The sequence below is a fragment of the Salvelinus sp. IW2-2015 genome, unplaced genomic scaffold (genome assembly GCF_002910315.2).
Source record: "Salvelinus sp. IW2-2015 unplaced genomic scaffold, ASM291031v2 Un_scaffold16353, whole genome shotgun sequence".
Taxonomy (NCBI): domain Eukaryota; kingdom Metazoa; phylum Chordata; class Actinopteri; order Salmoniformes; family Salmonidae; genus Salvelinus; species Salvelinus sp. IW2-2015.
The window spans coordinates 4835-27793 of record NW_019957547.1 but is presented as its reverse complement, the minus strand read 5'-3'; the positions used below and the strand labels follow the sequence as shown (position 1 = coordinate 27793).

General features: G+C 42.6%; 1 protein-coding gene across 2 annotated transcripts; it reads right to left on the bottom strand.

Annotated features, from left to right (window-relative positions):
• Positions 1-1201: 1201 nt before the first annotated feature.
• On the bottom strand, positions 1202-22698 carry LOC112067819 (synaptotagmin-2-like). Of its 2 annotated transcripts, none has more exons than XM_070442609.1 (9): positions 22520-22698; positions 11667-11888; positions 11101-11261; positions 7172-7309; positions 6348-6515; positions 4004-4172; positions 3665-3782; positions 2883-3017; positions 1202-1962 (listed from the first exon to the last, which is right to left on the bottom strand). In XM_070442609.1, exons 2-9 carry the CDS (start codon positions 11854-11856, stop codon positions 1860-1862), a joined length of 1182 nt encoding a protein of 393 aa, XP_070298710.1. In that variant the 5' UTR covers positions 11857-11888; positions 22520-22698; the 3' UTR covers positions 1202-1859. The 2 variants fall into 2 exon arrangements, with proteins under 2 accessions (XP_070298710.1, XP_070298711.1); XM_070442610.1 differs by having other exon boundaries at positions 7172-7303.
• Positions 22699-22959: the final 261 nt, after the last annotated feature.

Genomic DNA, 22959 nt, shown 5'->3' with positions numbered 1-22959 from the left:
TGTGTGGCTGTACACTCCACAACCAACTCAAACTCACGACATCTCATCACAAAAACAACATAGATCAAAGAACCACGTCTATAACCACAGAACAGAGTGATATCCAGTATAGTGCAATTGGATTCAGCAGTTTGGTCATCTGTGTATAACATACACATAACAGTACCTCCTTCCAGACCTTATCCTTTCAATCAAACTTAAGAAAAATGTTCTCAGAACAATCAAAGTATAGTCACAAGACAGGCAAGGTTACAAATGATCAAACAAACCAACAAAAACAATGATTCACTCAAATTCCCTCTCTTGCTCTTGTTTTTCTTTTACCAGGAATTATTCGTCATAAAATAAATTGTTAAAGCTCTGGTTTTTGGAGAGTAGAATAAGCAGAACAGAACATGTGGATTTAAAGTGCTTGAGGAATAAAAGTGTTTGAAGTTGAAAATAAGAGGGTGAGTAAAAAACAACACAGCTAATTGGAAGGCGTCCCTGGTAGTTGAGAATTGCTTATTTCATTTCTTAGAAGGCTTGTCTCCTTTATGACTGTAAGACGGATACAGGGATTCCTTTTGAAGAAGTGAAATCCTTGTTGTGAATCCATGACTAATGGCAGTAGCACTGAACAGGGAGATAGATTATATATACTAGAGGCATTGGAGGAGAAGGTGGTAGATTGCAGGCAGTAGAATAGACACCTGACAAACAACGTTGTGTCAACCAGGATCCCATTCAGTCCTTTGAGTTTCCACATAGATATTCTCTCTCTCTCTTGCATGCTTTCCCAGCATAGCAAAAGCTAGACCCTTACAGTGGCTCATAGTCCCTTTATCCTAAACACGTTTCACATCTCAACTCTGTTGATTGACAGCCACAAACTGTGTTATCAAGAGACACTCTAGAGAGACTATCCCCTGGTTAATTTCAGTGATATACTTAGACTAGTCTCAGATCATGGAACAAGAAACCAATCCAGCACCAGACAGAGGTTTTCAAATCATGTTGCGGAGCATTTTAAATGACAACCCGTTTAGAAAGAAAGGCATGACGTTTCAGTTTTCTCTCAGTGTACCTGAGAATATGGGTGAGCAGATGAGCTAATGATCAAAAAGGCAGTGTGTTAACAGTGTGGGGTAACTGGATATTGGCTATCCCTACTCTTTACCCAACTCTAGGAATGTAGTTCAAACTAATGGAATCTAGTATGTAGTAAGTAAGTAACTGGCAGGTGTGGAGCATGGTGCAACAATACACCCAAGGAATGAACCTGCTTGTGTTTTTCCTCTATTACATGGCAGTATAAAGCATTTGAAGTATTAAGCAGTATTGAAGCAAACGTTTTCTCTAAGGGGAGGGGGTTGAAAAGGTACAGAAAGAGTGAATACATGGTTTTACTTTCCTAATCCTCCATCACATCGGACTCCTGTTTTCACACGCTAGGCTTCTATCTTCATGATAACATGTTACTAACTGCAACCCCGATACAAATGTATGTTTCAAATGCAATCAAATGAGTAATCTGTCCTGTAACATCTCCTTGTGGAATGGCACAGCTGAGGGGGAATATAATGCTTTTCTTTTCTATAATTTTTTCATCACGTCAATTAGGATATGTATATTTATGTATATTGTGCGGTGAAGGGTGTAGAATGGGTTGGTGTGTTGGTTTGGAATGTAATATTGGGAGATGTGTAGGACCAGGGGTGAGGTGGATAGGTAGGTTTGGGTATGGGTGTTTGGGGTAGAGGAGGTTTACTTCTTGGCGTTCAGGGCTGCCAGCGAAGCATCAATCTCCTCCTCGGGCTGCAGTGGATGCCACTGAGCGATGGGGCGGCGAGGGTTGGCCAGCATGTCGGACCAGTGCTTCAGCTGGGTGCCCGTCGCCTTGCTGCCCACCCAGATCTTCCCGATGGCGTCGTTTTTACCAATCTTGTCATAATCCAGCACTGTGACCACAGCTTGGATTTTCTAGGGAATGAAAAAAAGAAAGGTGTTACATTATTGGCATTTATAATGATCTTACCCGAATACAATTGCATCATCTAATTCCATGGTGCATGTACAGTATGCCTTTGGGCACTTTGTTCCCACCCAGCTGTACACTGTACACATTACTGTCATTTAGGGTGTATCATCCAATTCCACAGGTATTAAAGCAATGATACACAAGGGGGTGTGATTTAATTCTGGTTTTAGCCGGCGTGCTAATCAGCCCTCTGAGAAACAGAGGCGCTATGATGCATATAGATGGAGCTACTAGCAGCCATGGCAGGAAACTCCCTTCAGCATGGATGATGTTGTCACACTGCCAGTACTGTACTGTAGCATGTTAATCACATCCACTTCCTCCTACACCTCATCAGCATACTGTACATGTATGTTTTTAAGTGTATGTCTTAAGTATGTCACATACATCATCCACAGACGGCAAAGTATGATCTCTGTAGCTTTGTGATATAGTATATTTTGGTTTGTTCTATGCCCTTACTTGACTGTGGTAGGATAATTAGCTAAGTGCCCTTGCCCGCAGGCACATTTGAAGGGTTCAGAGGGATCAGTTGAGATGTATTTGCCATTGACCATTCTGTGTAATTAAGAGGAAGTCTCCATAAACTAACTAACTAACTAACTGTCTGTCTGTCTGTCTGTCTGTCTGTCTGTCTGTCTGTCTGTCTGGCTTCTGCTGTCTGTCTGTCTGTCTGTCTGTCTGTCTGTCTGTCTGTCTGTCTGTCTGCTGTCTGTCTGTCTGTCTGTCTGTCTGTCTGTCTGGCTGTCTGTCTGTCTGTCTGTCTGTCTGTCTGTCTGTCTGTCTGTCTGTGTCTGCTGTCTGTGTCTGTCTGGTCTGTCTGTCTGTCTTTGGGCGCTTAGTTCCCAGCTGTACACTCTACCTGCATCTGCTCAATAGGGATCTCAAAGCTGAAGGACTCGTTGTTAGTATGGATTCAGAGTGTTCTTCTTCACCGTGGTCTTCTTCTTCTTCAGACGCTTGCCGTTCTGCATCAAGTTGATCTTCACATAGGGATCTGCACACAGAGCGAGTGATACACACAGCCAGGTATTAAAACAAGCCTGGTCACAGACTCACTATTGGGATAATTAACAAACATGGCTCTTTGTAGCTTACTAGATTTAGCTACCTGCCCATTTATCACAGTTTCAGCAGAATTCGATCTTTAAAACACAATACTTCATTACCATCAGGGCTCTAGTAACAATACAAAGGAACCCAGCAGTGGTTGCAATGCAGTAAACCGCCAGCAGATGGTTGCAGTGCAGTTTAGCTGAAGGGAGTGGAGCTACTGAAAGGAGAGTGGTGAGTACTGCAGAGTCAGCACGTGAGCACAGGGTGAATCGCTCCGGAGATTGGCTGCTTGCAATGTAGTCTACAGCAGCAAGGTTTTACTGGTATTTAGCCTCTACCACATTATAATGCACAAAGAAACACTGAAAATAGCTGTATTCTTTTTTTATTAGCTCTCTAATGGGAATACAGATTTGGGTTTCGTAATGTGTGAATAGAGGTAGAATACTGGTGCTTACAGTACAATGTCCTTGTCCTTGACCAAGGGGAACACATGGAAGCAGGATATGGGAGGTAGGGACAGCTTATACTCCACAGTGCATCTGTTTCCAGTGTTTTGTTCACAGTGATTATCTTTCCATATTTTACCTGACAGTCCTCCCACGTCCATCTTCTTGAGGTTCTTGGCCTCCAGGATGCAGATGGTGAGTTTCCCGGCAGTGGGCACGTAGCGCAGAGAGATGCAGATATCTCCCAGCTTCTCTTGCTGCGTGTGGGATGGGAGAAAGGGTAAAGAGGAGAACAAAACTTATTCAATGTAATAACATTCATCCTCAATGTTCATTGTATGCATGTCCTTGCCCATAAGAGACACCTATATAAGGGAACCATTCACACAATGAGGATAAAAATCGTTCTGAACTGATATTCAGAACACGATATTTCAAAGGACTGAATGAAAGTGGGGAGATGGTACTCCACATTTACCTCTTCTTTCTCTGCACTGTCCAGGTCCCTCCACTCCTCCAGTGGCTGGGCTAGGTCCAGTTTGTGCAAGGGTAGTTTCAACCTCATCCATGACGTTCATGCTATGAGAAGCGGTCAAAGTCAAAGACCTGCATGACCAAAGTCTTGCCACCATCTCTTGGAATGGAATCTGAAAAACATCAACATTACTAGCACCATCTTTTATCAATTGTTACCCTCTGAAGCAAGAACACCGTTGCTTAGCTGAGGAGAGTGTTAAGGAGTCTTTGAGAACAGGTTTGCCAATGCCATTTTAGATTTTTTTATTTTTATACCTGTTCTACATACTTTGCCTGAATGATGAGAGGCAAACATGCACAAATAGCTGTATGTAGCATCCAAAGAATCTCACAATTTGGAAGTGTATAAAATGAGGCAAGTATCTTGACCTCTTTGGTCATCTCTATAATGGGTCTGGCTGTATTTCCCTGCAATGAGAGCTGATGCTCTCTCTGCCCCAGAGAAGTGATGGGCGTATGGGCATAATTAGTGGGGCAGAGAGAAGAGAACAGAGGGCCAGAAGCCAGCCTGAAATGTGCTACACGATGCTGTTCATATGCTCACTCAGCCAGAAAAACCGAACAGTACAGCCTGTCAAGCAGTCAAACGAGAGACAGGAGTGGCGTTCTCCTTTAACTGGATTGCAATCCCATCCTATCACCTGCTCAGATCAGCTCAGCCAATCCCATCCTATTCCCCTGTTCAGATCAGCTCAGCTCAATTCCCATCCTATCCCCTGTCTAGATCAGCTCAGCTCAATCCCATCCTATCCCCGCTCAGATCAGCTCAGCTCAATCCCATCCTATTCCCCTGCTCAGATCAGCTTCAGGCTCAATCCCATCCTATCCCCTGCTCAGATCAGCTCAGCTCAATCCCATCCTATCCCCTGTCAGATCAGCTCAGTCAATCCATCCTATCCCTGTCAGATCAGCTCAGCTCAATCCCATCCTATCCCCTGTCAGATCAGCTCAGCTCAATCCCATCCTATCCCCTGCTCAAATCAGCTCAGCTCAATCCCATCCTATCCCTGTTCAGATCAGCTCAGCAATCCCATCCTATCCCTGCTCAGATCAGCTCTCAGCTCAATCCCATCCTATCCCCTGTCAGATCAAGCTCCAATCCCTCCTATCCCCTGTTCAGATCAGCTCAGCTTCAATCCATCCTATCCCCCTGCTCAGATCAGCTCATTCCTCAATCCCATCCTATCCCCTGCTCAGATCAGTCAGCTCAATCCACCTAATCCCCTGTTCAGATCAGCTCAGCTCAATTCCATCCTATCCCCTGCTCAGATCAGCTCAGCTCAATCCCATCCTATCCCCTGCTCTCAGATCAGCTCAGCTCAACATTCCCATCCTATCCCCTGCTCAGATCAGCTCAGCTCATCCCATCTATCCCCTGCTCAGATTCAGATCAGCTCCAATCCCATCCTATCCAGGGTTCAGATCAGCTCAGCTCAATCCCATCCTATCCCCTGCTCAGATCAGCTCAGCTCAATCCCATCCTATCCCCTGTTCAGATCAGCTCAGCTCATAGGCTTCAAAAGTTCTGCTTTATCACTGGCCAAGCTCTTCCAGTCACATTCTCCAGCCAGAATCGAGTTTAATGAATAGTCTATACATCTGCTCTCCATCATATGCACACAGATGCGCACACACACACACCCATTAACATTAATGAAAGCACCTGGGAACAGACTGTAGCTTTAATTAGATTCTAACATTGGGATGCTTGAGGCTATTCCTGGTTGCTGAAATTAGAGTCATATATATACCGTACACATTAGACAGTAGTTACACAATATCTGAAGAATAGCTTGTAAGTCATGGTTCATAAATCATCTAATAATGTCTTTGAACTTCAGATATTACCAGATATATGGAATTTTTATGATAGCTTTATACGATAGGGATTTATTTCTACCCTCATTTAATTAAACAAACATGAGGGAAAAATATAGATTGTTTTAAAGGAGGACTACTCTTATAAAGAATACATATATGTGTGTAAAAGCATCTGAGCATCTACACATGCAAGGCGCTGACTCTTGTGGAGGTTAGCTGGTATCAGATGCAGGGAGTCTGCAGTGGATTGGGGAATCTCCATTATGAGGTGTTATCTGAGACATCAGTCCAGCAGATGAATCGGATGAGAGAGAAAGCATAGCTGATGCATCAGGCTTTGGGTAACTGGCTGTCTGGCAGGAGTTATTGTCTGGTCATCCACCATAGTTTAGGACTATTAGATTTATCTTTATAATTCTGATATACGGTATAGGAGAGAGAGAGATCAAAGTACAGTAGCCTACCTTGAAGATGAAGGTCTCATTGAAGGTAGGATTCAGTGTCTTCTTGTGCACTTTGGTGGTAAAATGCTTCTTCTTGTCTGGGAGGACGTAGACCTTGACATAGGGGTCAGAGGTGCCACCGCTGTCCATGGAGAGGAGATCAGCTGCTTGGAGGAGGCCCACTGTGAGCTGGGGGTCAGGGGTCAAGGGTCAAAGGGGTCAGTCAATCTGCCTCAATGCACTATGTACCCAGAAAGTGTCCGCTCACAGTTCCGGAGACAACCTACAGTTTAACCTTCTGTTCTTGGAACAGATATTTATTTGAACAGATGAAAGAAAGCCTTTGCTTTATGCTTGTATAACACGTTACGATGCTTTGGTCTGTTGTGAGGTCCTCAAGGTCTCAGTGAACAAAGAAGATTCTCCACAGAAGAGTAAGAGGACGGAGCAAATGCTGCGTATCAGGTCAAGGAAATCCAATCATACGTTGCTTATATAACACAAACAAGGAATGGAGTCTTGGTAAAAGTTTGACTGATTTTATCCTGAAAGGATAACTGTAGAATGATGGGTTGAATCAATCCTTTAGAGTCAGAAATGTCACATTTACTGCTGTCCTTGGCTTTTGCCCAACCAAGACATATTCATTCAAAGCTGCATTTTCTGGAGGCTAAAAAACACTCACCAAATGGCATAAATCAATTGCTTTGAAAACTAACTTGGACTAAAGGCTTAGGCCGTTTGTGCACTGAAGCTTATTTTTGGACTTTTTCCCAACACAGTAAAATAGTCTATTTAAGCTCCTGGGTCGTCAGAAAGCCACCTGCTCAAGTCAAAACACCCACCTTGTTGTCCTGGAAGTCATAATCTATGGAGTACTGAAGCTTCCCGAGCTTTTCTTTCTCCTTCACCTCTTCCTCTTTCTCATCTCCAGTCATACCAGTCTCAGCGTCATCTTCATCATAATCATCATCGTCCTGTTTCTAGAATGACAAGGGGGCAGGAGGGGGCAGAGGGGGCGTCAGAAATTTGAACAGAGAGAGTAAAAATCACCTATAGGTTCTTCTTCAGCAGTCTGGTTAGTCACTGCAGCCATCTACCTGCCACTTCCCCCCCGCTTGTTTACCCAGATGTTACCAGTGCAGTGTGCACATCTTTTTATACATGACCTTAGTTGCAACATGACTTGATTTCACTATTCCTTGGGTGACACCATTTGCTTTTGCACTCTATATTCATCATTCATTATTTACTGTATAGTCACTGACAGAAGAGAGAAATAGAGGGATATACTGAATGTAAAAAATAAGAAAATGTGAAGTAAAAGAGTCAATACGTAGTCAGAGTTTGCAACAGGGGTAGCCCCAGGCAGGACAAATGCTGTGCACCCTATAGATCAGATAAAAGCATCCTTTAGGCATACATGTACTATAGATTGGATCAGATCTGAGATAGTGATCGCTGTAACTACTCATGCTTCTGAAACGTTGAGAATCTATCCCATAGCAACACTCTACAATAGAGTGATAAGAGTCAAATATACCACAAAATGTCCTGCAGTGATTACACCTCCACTGACATAATCATCGTAATTACTGAAAAAGCAACACTTATCTACAGCAGATATGAGCTAATAACTTCTGCTAATACACAATGCTTGTTACAGATGTATTGTACAGTATCTATAGTTATTGGTAACATTTACAAATCCCATTGTCAGTTCATATGATCATACAATTAACAAAATAGCTAACCATGACACTATGGTATATGAGAACTTGTTCTCAACTGGCCTACCTGGTTAAATAAAGGTGAAATATATATATTTTTTAAATGGTAGAATTACTGAACCTTTTATGGGATTTTTTGCATACCTTTTTGAATATTCATTTTTAAATATTGTGCATGACACATAAACTACTCCATATGTAAATTAGTAGGGCCATGCTATTCACCGCAGAGCTTACCCTGGAAGAGGAACCGGGGATGTCTGCAGCTCATTCTACGTTGTATTCTAAAACACAGACAGCCCATCCACACACAACACACATTCACAGACACAAACACCCACCCGATTACTAACACATTCACACAGACACTGTGTCTACATACTATATTCACCCTTGCATACACAGCCTTACATACTGTATATACCTTACATTAACAGAGCATACTTTTAACCAACAACAAGCATACAAGCCCACACACATTCTCTCTTCAAACACACGCACGCACAAATACACAAACAAACACACACACACACACTCCATCTCTTTATAGTGCATTCTGTAAATTTGTTGTGGTAAATGCTTTGCATTCGAGCATGCCAGGCCACACAATGCAGGAGAATACAGTAGTCCTTACAGAGAGCAAAATGTAGATGAAATGACTCAGTTGTTCCCAGTCTCTTATAGTCTTCTGTTGTACATGTAAGGATTGTATCAACAACACTAATAATCTTGGTAGTCAAGATTGCATGCCTCGCAATCCTGAAAAACTGTGTACGTGAAAATTGCACAGCCATGGGAAGTCATGCTATTTTGGAGAGTTCCAGTCTAAATCATACCATACATGCAGTGGGATTTTAGGATACCGAACGGTATGTCCGAAAGTATGCCCCCATTGTCATAACTATGATGACTTTTGGTTTGTGAGCTCATTCATGGAGTTATGAAATCCAAATCTATGCGGTCAATTGGTGTACTGTACTTACCTCTGGGTTGTACATTTTAATCATGCTGTCTAACGAGAAGTCAAATGCGGCTCACGTTTTAACCAGTGGTCAAACTTTCTGGCCCACCATTCTTTTCCACTAACACCACTGCTCCAGGGAGAAAGGGACACGTTGACTAAAACCTAAAGGGTCAGTAGCATCATGGGTCATCCAGGATAATTACTCTCAAGTCAAGTTGTGGCCATTCAATGGTACCTTCTGAAAGGGCTTGGGTTGGTCTTTGTCAAGAGATACAAACCACTTTATCTCACCTTGATCTCTGAGCATATTTGCACAGCTGAATTTAGGTTGTAGAAATGACATATGAATTTCACACTCAAAGCAGAGCATGGAAAAGACTCGTATTATAGTTACTGTAAAATACTTCTGTGATGATTACTATGCACAATAATGTGCTTGATTAGGTAACACGATTGTGGAAACATGTTTAATGATCTCAATGAGGTAAAGTTTCACCCATAATTTGACAAATAGCCAACCTCACCCTTTGCACATGCATGTTAGTGATCTCTACTGGGTTGCCTCAGTGCACTCGTTATCATTCATCAACCATAGGATGAGTTTCACGTTCATTTCAAAACCATTTCAAACATTTCCACTTCAGAGGTCATATCGGATTTTTTTTTCATCTTTTACCCAAATTGCAACCTCTCCATGGATACTCAAGACATCATCATGGCAGTCGGTGTGGCAGCATATCAAATCAGTGGACTTGCGAAGCAGCTTAATCGCTCCCATAGCTACACCCTCAAGCACCCACAGCACCTACAGTAAGCTTGCAAGACTTAGAAAGCCATAGCACCCACTGTCATCATCGCCAATCCCCTTCCACAAGCCCAGCCCACCCCCACCTTTCCCCCTGCTCTGGTCTGCGCTTACACAGAGTGGCCAGAGAGGGGCGCCACGTGCCGTCAGACCTACCGTAGGCAGAGAAGTCCACCACAGTCAAGATACACGGAGCACACATAAGACACAAAGCAGGAAGGAGGAAGAGGAGAGCAGAGAGAAAGGAAGAGATTGAACTCACAGCAGACACCAGAGAGGGAAATTAGAGCAGAGGCAGAGTCAACAACTACACTATAGGGCCAAGGGAAAATGACACATTGCTAGAACCCCACTGAGACAGTAACTGTAGACATTAACATAATCATACTCCCCTCAGAGCTCTAAAGGGGCACTGTGTTTTAATGAATTCCATCAGTGCTTGGATATTTCTGTTGTTGTTGTTGAATGTTAAATTGACTCATAATGTACTTCATAAAATGATCTATGGCACACTAGACATTTAGCCCCACATTACCACTATGGACTATTTAGAATGATAATTTTGCCGTGGCAGTTTGTGCTACATGTAATTGGTAAGCTTTATATTCCATCCACAATAGTATAATTCCCCCATGCAAAAGTGCTCAGCTGTGTCATTTTTACCCAGGTCCCAATGCACAAGAGAAAACAGGACTAAACATTTCTGACAAATACACAATATTTAACAACAAGAAATGAAGAAGGAAGGGCGAATGTTTTCTCGAGTTTTCTCGAGAGTTGACAGTTCAATGATGGGTTAAATTATCTACAAAATATTTAAAAATTGCTATAAATTGTAAATGTCTAGACATGGCTCTATTTTCACCATGCCATCTACTAAGTGATGTGGTTATCAATTAGGGGACATTAGGTCCTCTATGTTGCTATTGACAAATATTCTACTGAAAGAGCAACTTTTTGTTGAGTGTTTGTTGACATCTTATTTCTTATGTTTTATAACTATACATTTATTATTTCCAAGTCGGAATTATCTATTTATTCAATTAGAAAAAAAATATGCCTTTTACGATTTGGTCTGGTCCAAATTACATTCACAACAAAATCATTTTTTGGGGATGCATTATTCGGTACATATTCCTCAGGTTAAGCATCCACAATCTTTAAAGCTTTGCAGCTTTCTTGTCGTTATAGCTTTAAGGCAATGTAGGCCAAAGTTAGTTTGTGTGAAATGCAGGGTCCTCCTTCATGACAATACCCCCCCAGGTTTGAACATACCTCTCCTTCTTTCATGTTCTTCATTCCCATTTCACCCTTCCCTTTCTTGCCCTTCTTGTTCTTCTTCTTCTTACAACAGCACTTCTTAACGATGCAGAAGCAGCAGGTGAGAATCAGGGTAGCAGCTACCACAGCGATGGCGATGATGGCCCATGACGGCACTGATATACACACCCAAACGCACACACACACAAACACAACACACACAGACACACACAACAACATAACAAAAAAAGAGAACGGTTTGACATTTGACCAACCAATGATTTCCCCCTGCTGATTGATATGAGAGGCCAAAGTCATAGTATAGAAGCCCTAGCTTAGTTAACAATTAGATTTGGTGCAAATTCGATTTTTAGAGAATGCCATTAGGAACAACACCACCTGATCGATTCTGAATAATGGCATAATGGGGACGTCAATGGCTTCAGGGGGAGAACAGATCTAATTCCAAAGCCATTGTTTTTAGAGTATTTTCAATAAAGTCATGAAATCTCATCTGGACAGGTCTGAGTGTTAGTTGCTGTGCAACGTCCAGCCCAGCCTCTCACCAGACAGGTACTCACGTGGGATTTTGTCAATCTCATTGAGGAACTTATTCTTGATGTCGTCGAAGTCGCCGTTCTTGACAGCCTCTGTGGAGTTGTCAGCTGCGGTGGAGGCCACGGGGCCAGGGGCCACAGTTAAGACAGCAGCCCCGGTGGGCTCAGGTCCGACCATGGCTTCAGGCTTTTTCTTGAACAGGTTCCACTTCATCCTAGACAGCTAGACCAAACACAGTCCAGTCCCTATGAATAGAGAAAGAGGGCTGTTAGCACCGAGTCATAAAGGCCACATACAGGTCCTTAACATTCTGGACAATCTTGGAGCAAGGCTGTTGCTATTCAGGTGCATCATTTGTAATACTACAGTGGCTCCTTTTAGCAGCACATTGTATCTATCTTTGCATTTTGCATCATAAATGCCTGAGCCAAATCAGTGTAGTAGTGTGAATAGTGTGAAGTTAAGTGCCAGAGCAAGCAAAAGACAGCTTTGATTCTCTGATGCTGGCTCTGTGCGTGGTCAAAACAGTTATTTAGTCACAAAGCTGTTATTGGGGCTAGGAGTCAAACTGCGACAAACAGCAGCGGAGTGTGAGCAGAATTGTGTCAAGTGATGAGTGATTGAGCTGTAATCAGATTCAGAGAGGGGCTGTGAAGGATGACAAACATAATGAAAGGAGACTTCTCTATCTGATTCCATTAAAGCAATGGCGATATGGGCAAACAAAAAGGATTTCTAATTTCTCAAGCGCCAATCCTCCGCTCCACTGATGAAGATCCTGTCTGTCTCAATTTCTGCAGGTGAACAATTGAATGAAGTTGACAACAGAAAGGATCATCTGTATATTATTCAGGGGGACTAGAACTAGTTATGAATGTAGTATGACACTAGAATAACGTATGTTTGCGACGTTATGCAAGTTGATGTTGCAGAAGACAAATGGCTTGTGGAAAGACTGCAACTACTAAATTGGCTAAGCGAAAGAAGACCATGAGGGGATAACAAATCATTTTTGAAGTGAATCATAAGCCGTAGTTGTATTAAAAACACATTTCCGCAACATTTCATTTGAAAAGAAAATGTTAGTGAGGAGGGAAATTCACCCACACACATACAGCACCCTACAGTAATAGTCCGTTAGGATTCTATTCAAACACTACAGTGTTTTTTCTTTTAAGAAGGTTTGGAGAAATAACTTGCATTGTGGGGAAGACCACATTACATTCAGATCTTCTCTCTGGGGAAGATTTTCCATCTACAGACAGGAGCTATAGTGTACCATCATGCTATCTGTGTCACACCCCATGTAAACAGTGTTTTCCCTGACATCTCGCCTAATAGTTTCTCCTCTTTCTCCACCATCTTGCTCATCCTAAATGCTCTGTCTCAAGACTCTTGAGGCAGAAACTGGTCTGGATTTCATTGCTCTTCCATTTAAACACATTCTATCTTGTTGAAATACAGTAGATAGGTCACAGAGTATCGTAAATACGACATTTTAGTCATTTAGCAGACACTCTAATCCAGAGCGATTTACAGTAGTGAGTGCATACATTTTCATACTTTCCATAATGGTCCCCCATGGGAATCTAACCCACAACCCCGGCATTGCAAGCGCCATGCTCTACCAACTGAGCAACACGGGACTATACATTTCAGTCTTGAATGTACTTACTACGACTGTGATATGTGATTCTCACTTAGCTATCTTAAGATGAATAACTGCAAGTCGCTCAGGATAAGAGTGTCTGCTATAAATGACTAAAATGTAAATGTGAAATAACATCAAAGACTTTGAATGTTCAGCCAGCCTGTAAGCCAGGGGTGTTAGGGGAGGTGACCTGTCTATACTTGCTCTGCCCAGAATTGATAGTAATTGCTGACATCCAGGCACTGGGAGAATCACAGCGTGGATCCTCCATCTGTGTAGGCAAACCCACCCAATCAAATTCTTACAAATAGCACGCTGCGTCTGATTGGCTGTGGGGCATGTCTGTTACAAAACATGTCTGTTACAAAACAGATGTGCCAAAAGTTTGATGGGCTGTTATCAGGGGGCAGACATTGTTAAACATGAGGTATGTGTCACACATAGCCAATAACAGTCATCATAGTCCAACTCTTGGCTGTGAAGACTTAGTGTTGTGTGTTTGGGTTGTGTGAGCAACAACCCAGTGATAATCACCAGCCAGCCAGGCTCTAAGGCGGGTAGATTTATCCTTCTGTTTGACCCTCATGGCAGACTAGGCTATGCAGAATTGAATTAACATTGGGAGAGATGGTGCGGTGAAGCATTTTATGTCTTCTACTGTCGAAAGGTGGCAGGCCGTGGAAGGGCTCGGAGGACAAGGGTTAGTCCAATGCTTCATGGCAGTCATTATCCCTGCTTTATGATCAGCTCTTACCACTTACTGCTGGTGAATTAATTATAGATGGTGTTTTCCCTTTGAAGGAGGCTTTAAATTCAATGAGAAATACCTCCTTTACAACACAAGCCAAATAAACAGCCAAACAAACATATCAATATTTAGAATTTCTGCCTTAATGCCCTAACTATATTTGTACAATAGTCTGGTCAATATCTTATCATGAATATGCTGTCTAAATACTACATGAAATGCAGTCTCCCATTAATAATTTTGTTTGACTATACAACTGGTCTGGACAGAGCTTTTCTAAACCTTGCCGTCACAATTCTAAAGAAACATTTACTCTATCAAGACATGTCCTTAGAGGCAGCATATCAGATTAACAAAACATTTGCAAATACTTACTTTCACTGCTTTAAATGAAAAATGTACTAACTAAACAACTAGCTACAGATCTGTGACAATAAACAGCATTATCTGTAGAGCCCCATCTGGCAGTGTGTTTCTCACTGTTAGTTAGGGACTCCTCTACTTCTCCTCATAACTTCAAACAAAATGGCTGTGCTCCACATCCCTGAGCAACATGGCTCCTGGTATGATCTGGCCCTCATCACTAAGCACACTGCCTCAGAATTGGATGGCAATCAATGGCTCTTAGCCTGTATTCTTCATCTGCGTATAAACAGACTGGAATAAAGAGCAGCTCTTCAGAAACTGTTGTTGACTTCAAATAATCACACCACAAAAAGGTAGGAAATTATACAGCTCATTTGTGGTTTGCAGTATTTTTGCGAACTACCAGCTGAGATGTGGATGCTAGGGGAATTAGTGTCGGTAAGCAGAGAGGAACATGGCTTTTTCAAATCAACAATGTTTGGGTAGACTCAATGTTGGAGCGTTGTATAATCTACAGTTCAATATTTACTCTGTTTCACTGACGAATGACGGCAAAGCTAGCTTAGGCAGAAAACTTCAATAAAGAGGCACTCTGTTCAATTGTCATTACCATGTACATTAGTAATGGGGGTGTATCTTGCTATGGTAGAGAGAAGGCATTACAGTAATTACAATCTAATTGCTGCACTACTTTGTTTTAGTATTTATAGGTCATTTTTCTTTTGGGGTTCTAAGCCCTTGAGTAATGAATAAAGCAGATTCTAGTCACACCTCAGTATGGACTCTAGAAAGTTCTTTCTATATCTATCTATCTATCTTTCTCTCACACACGCACACATACATGCATGCAAACACACCATATTGTGTTTCCCTTGTGTGTTCTGGTGTTCTCTTAGCTAACATATTACCCAGCTTAAACAAAAGTGAAATGTAATTATGGGCCAGACAGGTCAATAGCAAAGAAATCCAAACGGTTCCCTCTGAACCATTCAAAGGTACCCATGGGCAAGGCGCTTAGCTAATTATCCTACCAGTCAAGAAAGGGCATAGAACAAACCAAAACATAGTGTATCACAAAGCTACAGAGATCCTACTTTGCCGTCTGTGAATGATGTGACATACTTAAGACATACACTTAAAAACATACATGTACAGTATGCTGATGAGGTGTAGGAGGAAGTGGATGTGATTAACATGCTACAGTACAGTACTGGCAGTGTGACAACATCATCCATGCTGAAGGGAGTTTCCTGCCATGGCTGCTAGTAGCTCCATCTATATGCATCATAGCGCCTCTGTTTCTCAGAGGGCTGATTAGCACGCCGGTCAGTCCTGGCAGAAAATAATCTGAGGACAGAGAGCACTAAGCACTGAGCAGTAGTAGTGCAGCTGCTACATTACACAACAACAAGTTCCCTGACTATGATTAATTAACACACTCTTACAGCCAGACGGATGGACACGTCCTCTGTTTTCCCCTGGTCCCTGACAACCTCACCTCCATCCCACTCCATCCCACTCCTGCACAGCTGTTTGCTAGTGCCCTGTCTGTGTCCGGACGTGAGTTAACATTTTGATTACACTCCCCTTTACTCTACTTGGAAGGAAAATACATAATTCTAAACTATGGCAAAGCTGGTTGATATTCCTCTGTATATTCAGCTCAAAATGGTCACTTCATGTAAAGGGAAAATTGGTCACACGAGCATGTGGGCTGTGGCTGGGGGGCAATGTTGCTGGGATGCTGGGAGCAGCCGGGCGGTAAATTAAGTATTGGACGGTGGGCATTGTGAAAAGGCTGTTATACTCACAAGGACTGTTAGCTCAGCTAAGGTCAGCCGTTGTGATGGTTGGCTGTTGTCAGTTAGATTGGTTGGTTGTCAGTTAGGGTAGGTTTGACAGCATTGACGGGGGCTCTGTGAGATACAGGGTGATCTAATGTATGACCCCAATGGAAGTATTAGCCCCCCGCAGCACAGCAGCCTTCTGCCTGCCATCTGGGACTGTATGGGTGGTGGGTATGACCTGCAGATGATCCAGCCTGCATTCTATACATTCCTTTGAATGACATCTTACTGCTACATGGAAATTGTACTGAGCAGTGAAGACAGTCAAGACAGCCTTTTTACTTAGATAGTCCTTTATTGGCCTTAGATTTGTGTACTTTCTAGAGAGGTGTACATATTTGTCATTTCCATTATAACACAGAGCAATTATATCCATCCAAATTACACAGAGCAACTGTTGGCACAAATTAATTGCAATAAGTTGACAAAGAAATTAATAAAAAAAGAATTGCTCCAAGACATGACACGGCACGGCGACATCATAAACGAACATCAGCGTCTTGGTTACGCTAATGGAAATAAATATTGTCTGTAGTCACGTTGATTCACTCCTGGAGTCCTGACGATGCCCTCCCCTGAGTCTATTTAAGCTGATCACCCCAGTCCTATAAGAACAGAGGGACATTAACTTCAATTAGGAGCCAGCCAGACAGACGTAAGGTTGAACAGAACACCTTTTTTGGATATAGCCTATTGTGTTTTTTCTTTATTCGACTGAGTACCCAAGCCTTCACTCTAAACATATTAAGCCCCTCCTCCTATAGAACAACTCTTATACTTACTAGGCTTATAGGCCTACTTAAGGTGATTCGTTTCGTGATTTTCTTTTTTTGCATTAGAATGTTAGCCAATAGGCCAACTTGAGTTAACACGCATCTTAACTGACTCTGAGAGAAGTTGAGCGGAAAAAGCTTCTGGTGCCATTTCAATTAGGTATTATGGGCAGATTTGTTTCCTAAACTCTTTACTTCCCTTGGTAAGGCAATTTACCCCTGCTGAAATGGACTGGGGGCTCCCAGAGCCTTAATGGCCTAGTTTGAGGACAAGTTTTAATAGGATTACTGTGAAACTACTAGAATGTGTATCATCTGATGTATCATCTGATGGAGAAAGAGATGAAGAGGCTGATCTGGACCGACTGACTGGCTCTGAAACTAAGTTATTTCAAATATTTGGTTGTTGAGATTGCCACAAATGTCTCATGAGTGTAGTCATTAAGGATATTTTCGGACTGAATATACAGTACAATAAGTACAAGAGACAGTGGGAAACACTTTGGTACTTATCTGGGTTTCTTTTAAAGACAGCTGGCTGCTGAATATGTCACAAATCACTATGTTTAATTCATGTCCACTGTATTTGTTGGATGATGACTAAAGGTGGTATTTGAAGTGTTATCTGTCAGAGAGAGACACAGGCAATCCTCTCACATAGCTAGCTCAATGTTTGGAGCGTTTGCCCCATTTTCTTTGACAGTATTTTTCACTGCAACCTCCTACACATTATCTGCAGCAGCAATTTCTCTGTCTCCAATAATCAAAATGTTAGGGGAATGTGATCTAAATAAAGCTGTGTACTTTAGACAGTAGCTTTTCTACTAACACAGCCAACAACCATTATGTAGCAAACAACAGTCATTCTCACAGCAGGTTTATTGAGCTCTTAGCTCAGTCTATAACGAGTACAGAGTCAGATACGTTTGGAACTAGTCGCAAAGCATGTATGCACTGCTTCGGGGTGCTTTCAGAGAATGTCAAGAGACTATGGTCAAATCATACAAAATGTCAAGAGACTATGGTCAAATCTTACAAAATGGTAGAGTGCCCACATTCAAAGGGCTAAAGACAATGTAGAGATGGTGTCCTGCAGTTTGACTCTGACCTGGAGCCTTCTGGGCTTGTGCCACACTGAATGCCCCCAATAGTCTAGTAGTGTATTAGTCTGCAATTAGGGAACTGTAATTTATTTTAATTAAAGCTTGCAATTAAATGAATAGGCATTGAGCGGCAGTATCCAGCTGACTCATCGCAGCCCTAGCCCTGTCTCATCAAACCCAAAGGCATGCTTGTCTACTAGTGTTAACCCGTCTCAAAGACCACATCAGAGTACATTAGTTTAGGATCAGGAATACAGCATGCCATTGGGTTGTGATCTGAAATTAGGAATCTAATCTCTGGGCATTAGACAAATATTTGATAGCAAGAAGACATTCAGTAATGCACCAGGTCTGGAAAGGGTTCAGCTTATCAGGTTTCCACACCAATGCCTACAGTAGGTAAGAACATTCTTCCCCATCCCCAATTCTCCCATTCCTGTACAGACAGGGATCTCTCCAGCTTAATGCCATATAACCAGGGAGGGTGACATTTGCACATTCATACAGCCATTGATCACCACTACTTTGTCATCAGCTCTGCTTGAGCAGTCCCCTAGGAGAGGACATTTACAGAGACATGGAGTCACACACGCACACACACAAACAAACACGCACGCATGAACACAAAGCCCAGCTGTGAAATGTATTGTGGACACCTGACAGTCTGGCTAAAGTTCAATCCACCTGCAATACAGTGCAATCCAAGTCTTTTCACGGTCGATAGCTTGTATAATTTCTTTCCCTCAGGTCACTTCAACTTCAATTGTCACAAAACCATTTCCAAGTAAAATAAAAGCCTTGTGGATGATCTATTTGAACTGAACCAAAGAAAAGCTTTCTCTAACATTTAACATTGTGTCCTGACAGTCCCAAAGGAAAGCTTTACAAACTGTCTGGCGTGGATAAAACAATGGTAGCTAACTCCTACCTGCAGCTGATTGTGACTCAGCTATTATCTGAGGGGTCGTTCAGAATACTCAGGGTCAGGGGTGCTGTTTGAATGCCGAATGAGGCCTGGGCTGGGATCATTTACAGCTAGGTTATAGTCCCATGTCTTCCTCTTCCCCTCCCCCAACCCCATTCCCCAGCCTGTCCCCAGATAGGCCGATTAATCATACTGCCACAGAGATAGTGAGCCAATCTGCATGTGAAGCTGTAGTGAAAACAGAGAAAGAGCCTGGCTTCTGCAGCAATGCAGATAGGACGACATCTATTGGGATCCCAACAGCCTCTTGTTTCAAAATGGAGGGCAAACACAATGGATGCTCCTGCAACGATAACCCAAGGTTTCTGTGTCAGTTACTGGATGACATTCCAAGTCACGTTTTATAAAGGAAATCTGATGAGACCATGTTTAAGAGACCTGGAATAATAACCATGTTATCCAAACATAATGATAACACATTATTAATCAAGAGAATAATTGGAAATCTCTAACCCTTATTGTCATTGGCAGAGAGATTCAGTCCCCTTCTACTCTGTAAATATACGACTTATTATCTAGCCCGAGTAACTTCCGGACAACAACACAACCCAAAGCTATCTGCAGATCTAAAAGCGGCACATTGAAAGCGGCATGCTGCTTATCTTTCACCTCTGCAGATTAAAGAGTGTTGAAAATGCCTTGTCAGCAGCATGGCGGTTGGCGGAAGGCTGGGATTGATGACAGGGCCTGGACCTTCCACTCTGCCTCTCTCTGACCCATCTGCCTGGCAGGCAGCACAACATCACGAGGCCAGACAGCCTCTATCACTATCTCACCTTCACCTGGCTGGCATGAAAAGGTGGACAGCTGAGCATTCACAAATGTTGTTATTGTTGGGTTGACGTATCAGATGAAAGAGTCACAAATACTAATCATATGCATTCATTTTTACCTCTGATAGCTGGTAGCTCTGCAATCTGCAAACTGAATTTGGACCTTGAGAGATTGTTAGTAGAGAACAAATAAAAAAATGTATGCTCTGGGTTCAGCCTTTGAAAAACATCCTTTAGTCTCGTATCAACTAAAATATTCTAAGTTCAAAGATTTTTGTTCCCATGATCTGCTTGCTGTTGCTAGTCGTTCGTATATTAGAGCCGTGGTGAAGGGAGAAATAGTATTATCCCTCGTTTCTCGTAGCAAACAAGTCCATACCTAAAAGAACCGATTCTACATTTGCCTTTAAGACTGTGCTGGGTAAAGGACTGGAATCATGAAGAATGAGGAAGTATGCATTACAACTCAGGAATTACACACATTAACTCACATACAAAATAGGCAATCACTCACGAATGAATACGAAAATCATGATTGGTTCCACCCAGGAAATGATTAGGGAAGCGACAAGTATCTGAAAGCTGTCACTTGCAGTACTGGGCTGTTTCTTTACAAAACAGCTGCAGGAGCTCTTGAGATGAGAGCAAAATGGACACTGCGGTGGACACTGTATGTACACTGTGGGAAAGGAGGACAGGACACACAGAGTAGTTCAAATGAGGCTCTATTCTAAGTTTATTTTAGTGGGACACCAGCTGTCAATTCATGGTGGAGGCTGACAAAAACCAAAGCTGGTGGACTTGAAAAGCCACCAAGGGATTCGTCAGGCTGAGATATAAATGTGTTGGAGGCTGAAGAACGTTATCTTCCAACATCCAACAGTCCACAATCTAGATCATTTTAAAGCAATTCTTTGCCGCAATCAGAAAGTGAAGGGTGTTGTTTCACCGGTGCTATGGATTTCAGTCAATGATGGATTTCAGGCCACGAGGGTGCCTTTTTGTTTTCATATGAGATGTATTGCAAGTACAAGTTGAACGTAAAAACACACTAGATAAATCATTGTGTAATTACTCATTTTCAATTATTCTTAGGCACCCTTTGTCATGTGGTGTCATACTGTGATAGTCATGTGACCACTCCGACCCCTGAAATTGATTAGCTGAGTGTGAGTGGTACAACAGCAGAGACTGAGACTCTGTCTCCAGGGACAGGATCAATGTGGTTGGTTGGTTTGCATTTCAGGAAGTCACCTCAGGACACAGAGCCTGGTGGAGGGCAGAGACTGTAATCTACAGTACGTAAGACGCTTCACTTCCACTTCCGATGGAATGGCGGAAATACTTACACACTTGATTCAAATGACCATGTAATAACAATGAACATTTGCGGCTCTCATCTCAATGACATATAAAACTACCAACAAATACATGTATCCTGATTCAAAGGCACTTTGTGATATTTTCATATGAAAAAGCTGTATGAAATAATCAATATCCTTCGTTCTGATGCAGAACTCCATCAGTTTACTGTCCTGACTATGTATGGGCAGACTGCTGCAGAGCCGAGCCAAACAATGAGAGTCAGCAGCACTGTCGAGGTGTGAAGTGACCAGCCCCAGATAGCCAGGGCTTTGTCCTTGGAACTGTCCCCTCACAGCTCTGCCTGCCTGCCGGCCTGCGCTGGCTACACATCCCACATTACACATAGTTTTTTTTTTTTAAGCATCCTACAGCACTTCATAAAACCCCCATGGCCCCTCGTCGGTCTCCTCTCTCCATACTGCTCAGCATATCTGTCAGCCTCTGTCTTATCTGCTCCTCCTCTGTCCTGTCTTAGCCTACACACAGAGTCTATTTGAGTACATGGTACACCCTAGGCTCCTGCCCTAGCATAGAACAGGTACAGACAGTGCAATAGACTGGTGTTTGTTAGGCGGGGTGCTGTGTGTTTGTAGCTGCACCACGTCCTGGTTCCTGACAGTGTGAAGTGTTAATAGACGCTGGTGGGATAAACAAAGCAGCTGTCAGCAGGGCTGCCTCCTGGAAATGTTCCAGGAAAATAGGTAGCTACTCCACTACACTACACACAGAACCACCCAGGCTAAATGAGCCATGGTCAATGAGAGTGACTTACTGTATATTCACAACCATAGTGTTCATTCAAAGTCCCTAAAGCAAAATATAACATATTTAAAAATATATATATATAAAATATCCCAAACCAGAACTGCAATTGGTCACAGTACAAACTGAGATAAAACAAGGAGCTAAGAGGTTTGGAAATTACATAATTTCACAATCTTTTAGAATCTACAAATGTCACAAGATGTAAGATCAAGCTTGTCATAAATGTTATACAGTATGCACTAGAAAAGAACATGCAAAGCAAAGAATACACATCCCTTCACCAATATTCTCCAACTGTGTAATGCAAGCTGAGATCAGATCAATCGAGTCACAGTGCAACCTCCAGCACCAACTGAGTTTCCCTACAGTACAGTTTCAGCACTGGACAGCGGCATTTAGTTTCACTTCACAAATATCACTCCTTTCCATTGCATAGTCTTCAATATTCCCCCATAAAGAATTAAAGCCAGACAGGGAAGAAAGGTTAGAATACACCTTACCAGAGCAATCTACTTGATCCTATTATCCACAATGGATGGGCCAACCCATTCACCAGAGAGGCACTTAAGGGTTAATGTAACAGTGCCTTAATAACGTCCCTCGATCGCTCGCCCATCAGCCCAAGAAACTGCAGTCTTCCTCTCACTGTTCCTGCTGCAGCAGTACTCACTCTCCTGTACACACACACACATGAACGTACACACACACATTCTCTCTCTCTCACATCCCCCACCCTTCCTTCTCTCAATCCCCTCCTCCTCTCCCTCATCTCTCTCTCTCTTCTCCCTCCTCTCTCTCTGTGCATTTTTTTTGCTTCCCCCACTGAGTGAATCCCCCCTCCTTTTCCCTCCTCTCCCACGCATCTTCCACCCCCTCCCTCCACTCCAGCGCTCTCTCTCTCTCGCTCACTTACTCAGCCTCCTGATTTGCGATGCTGCTC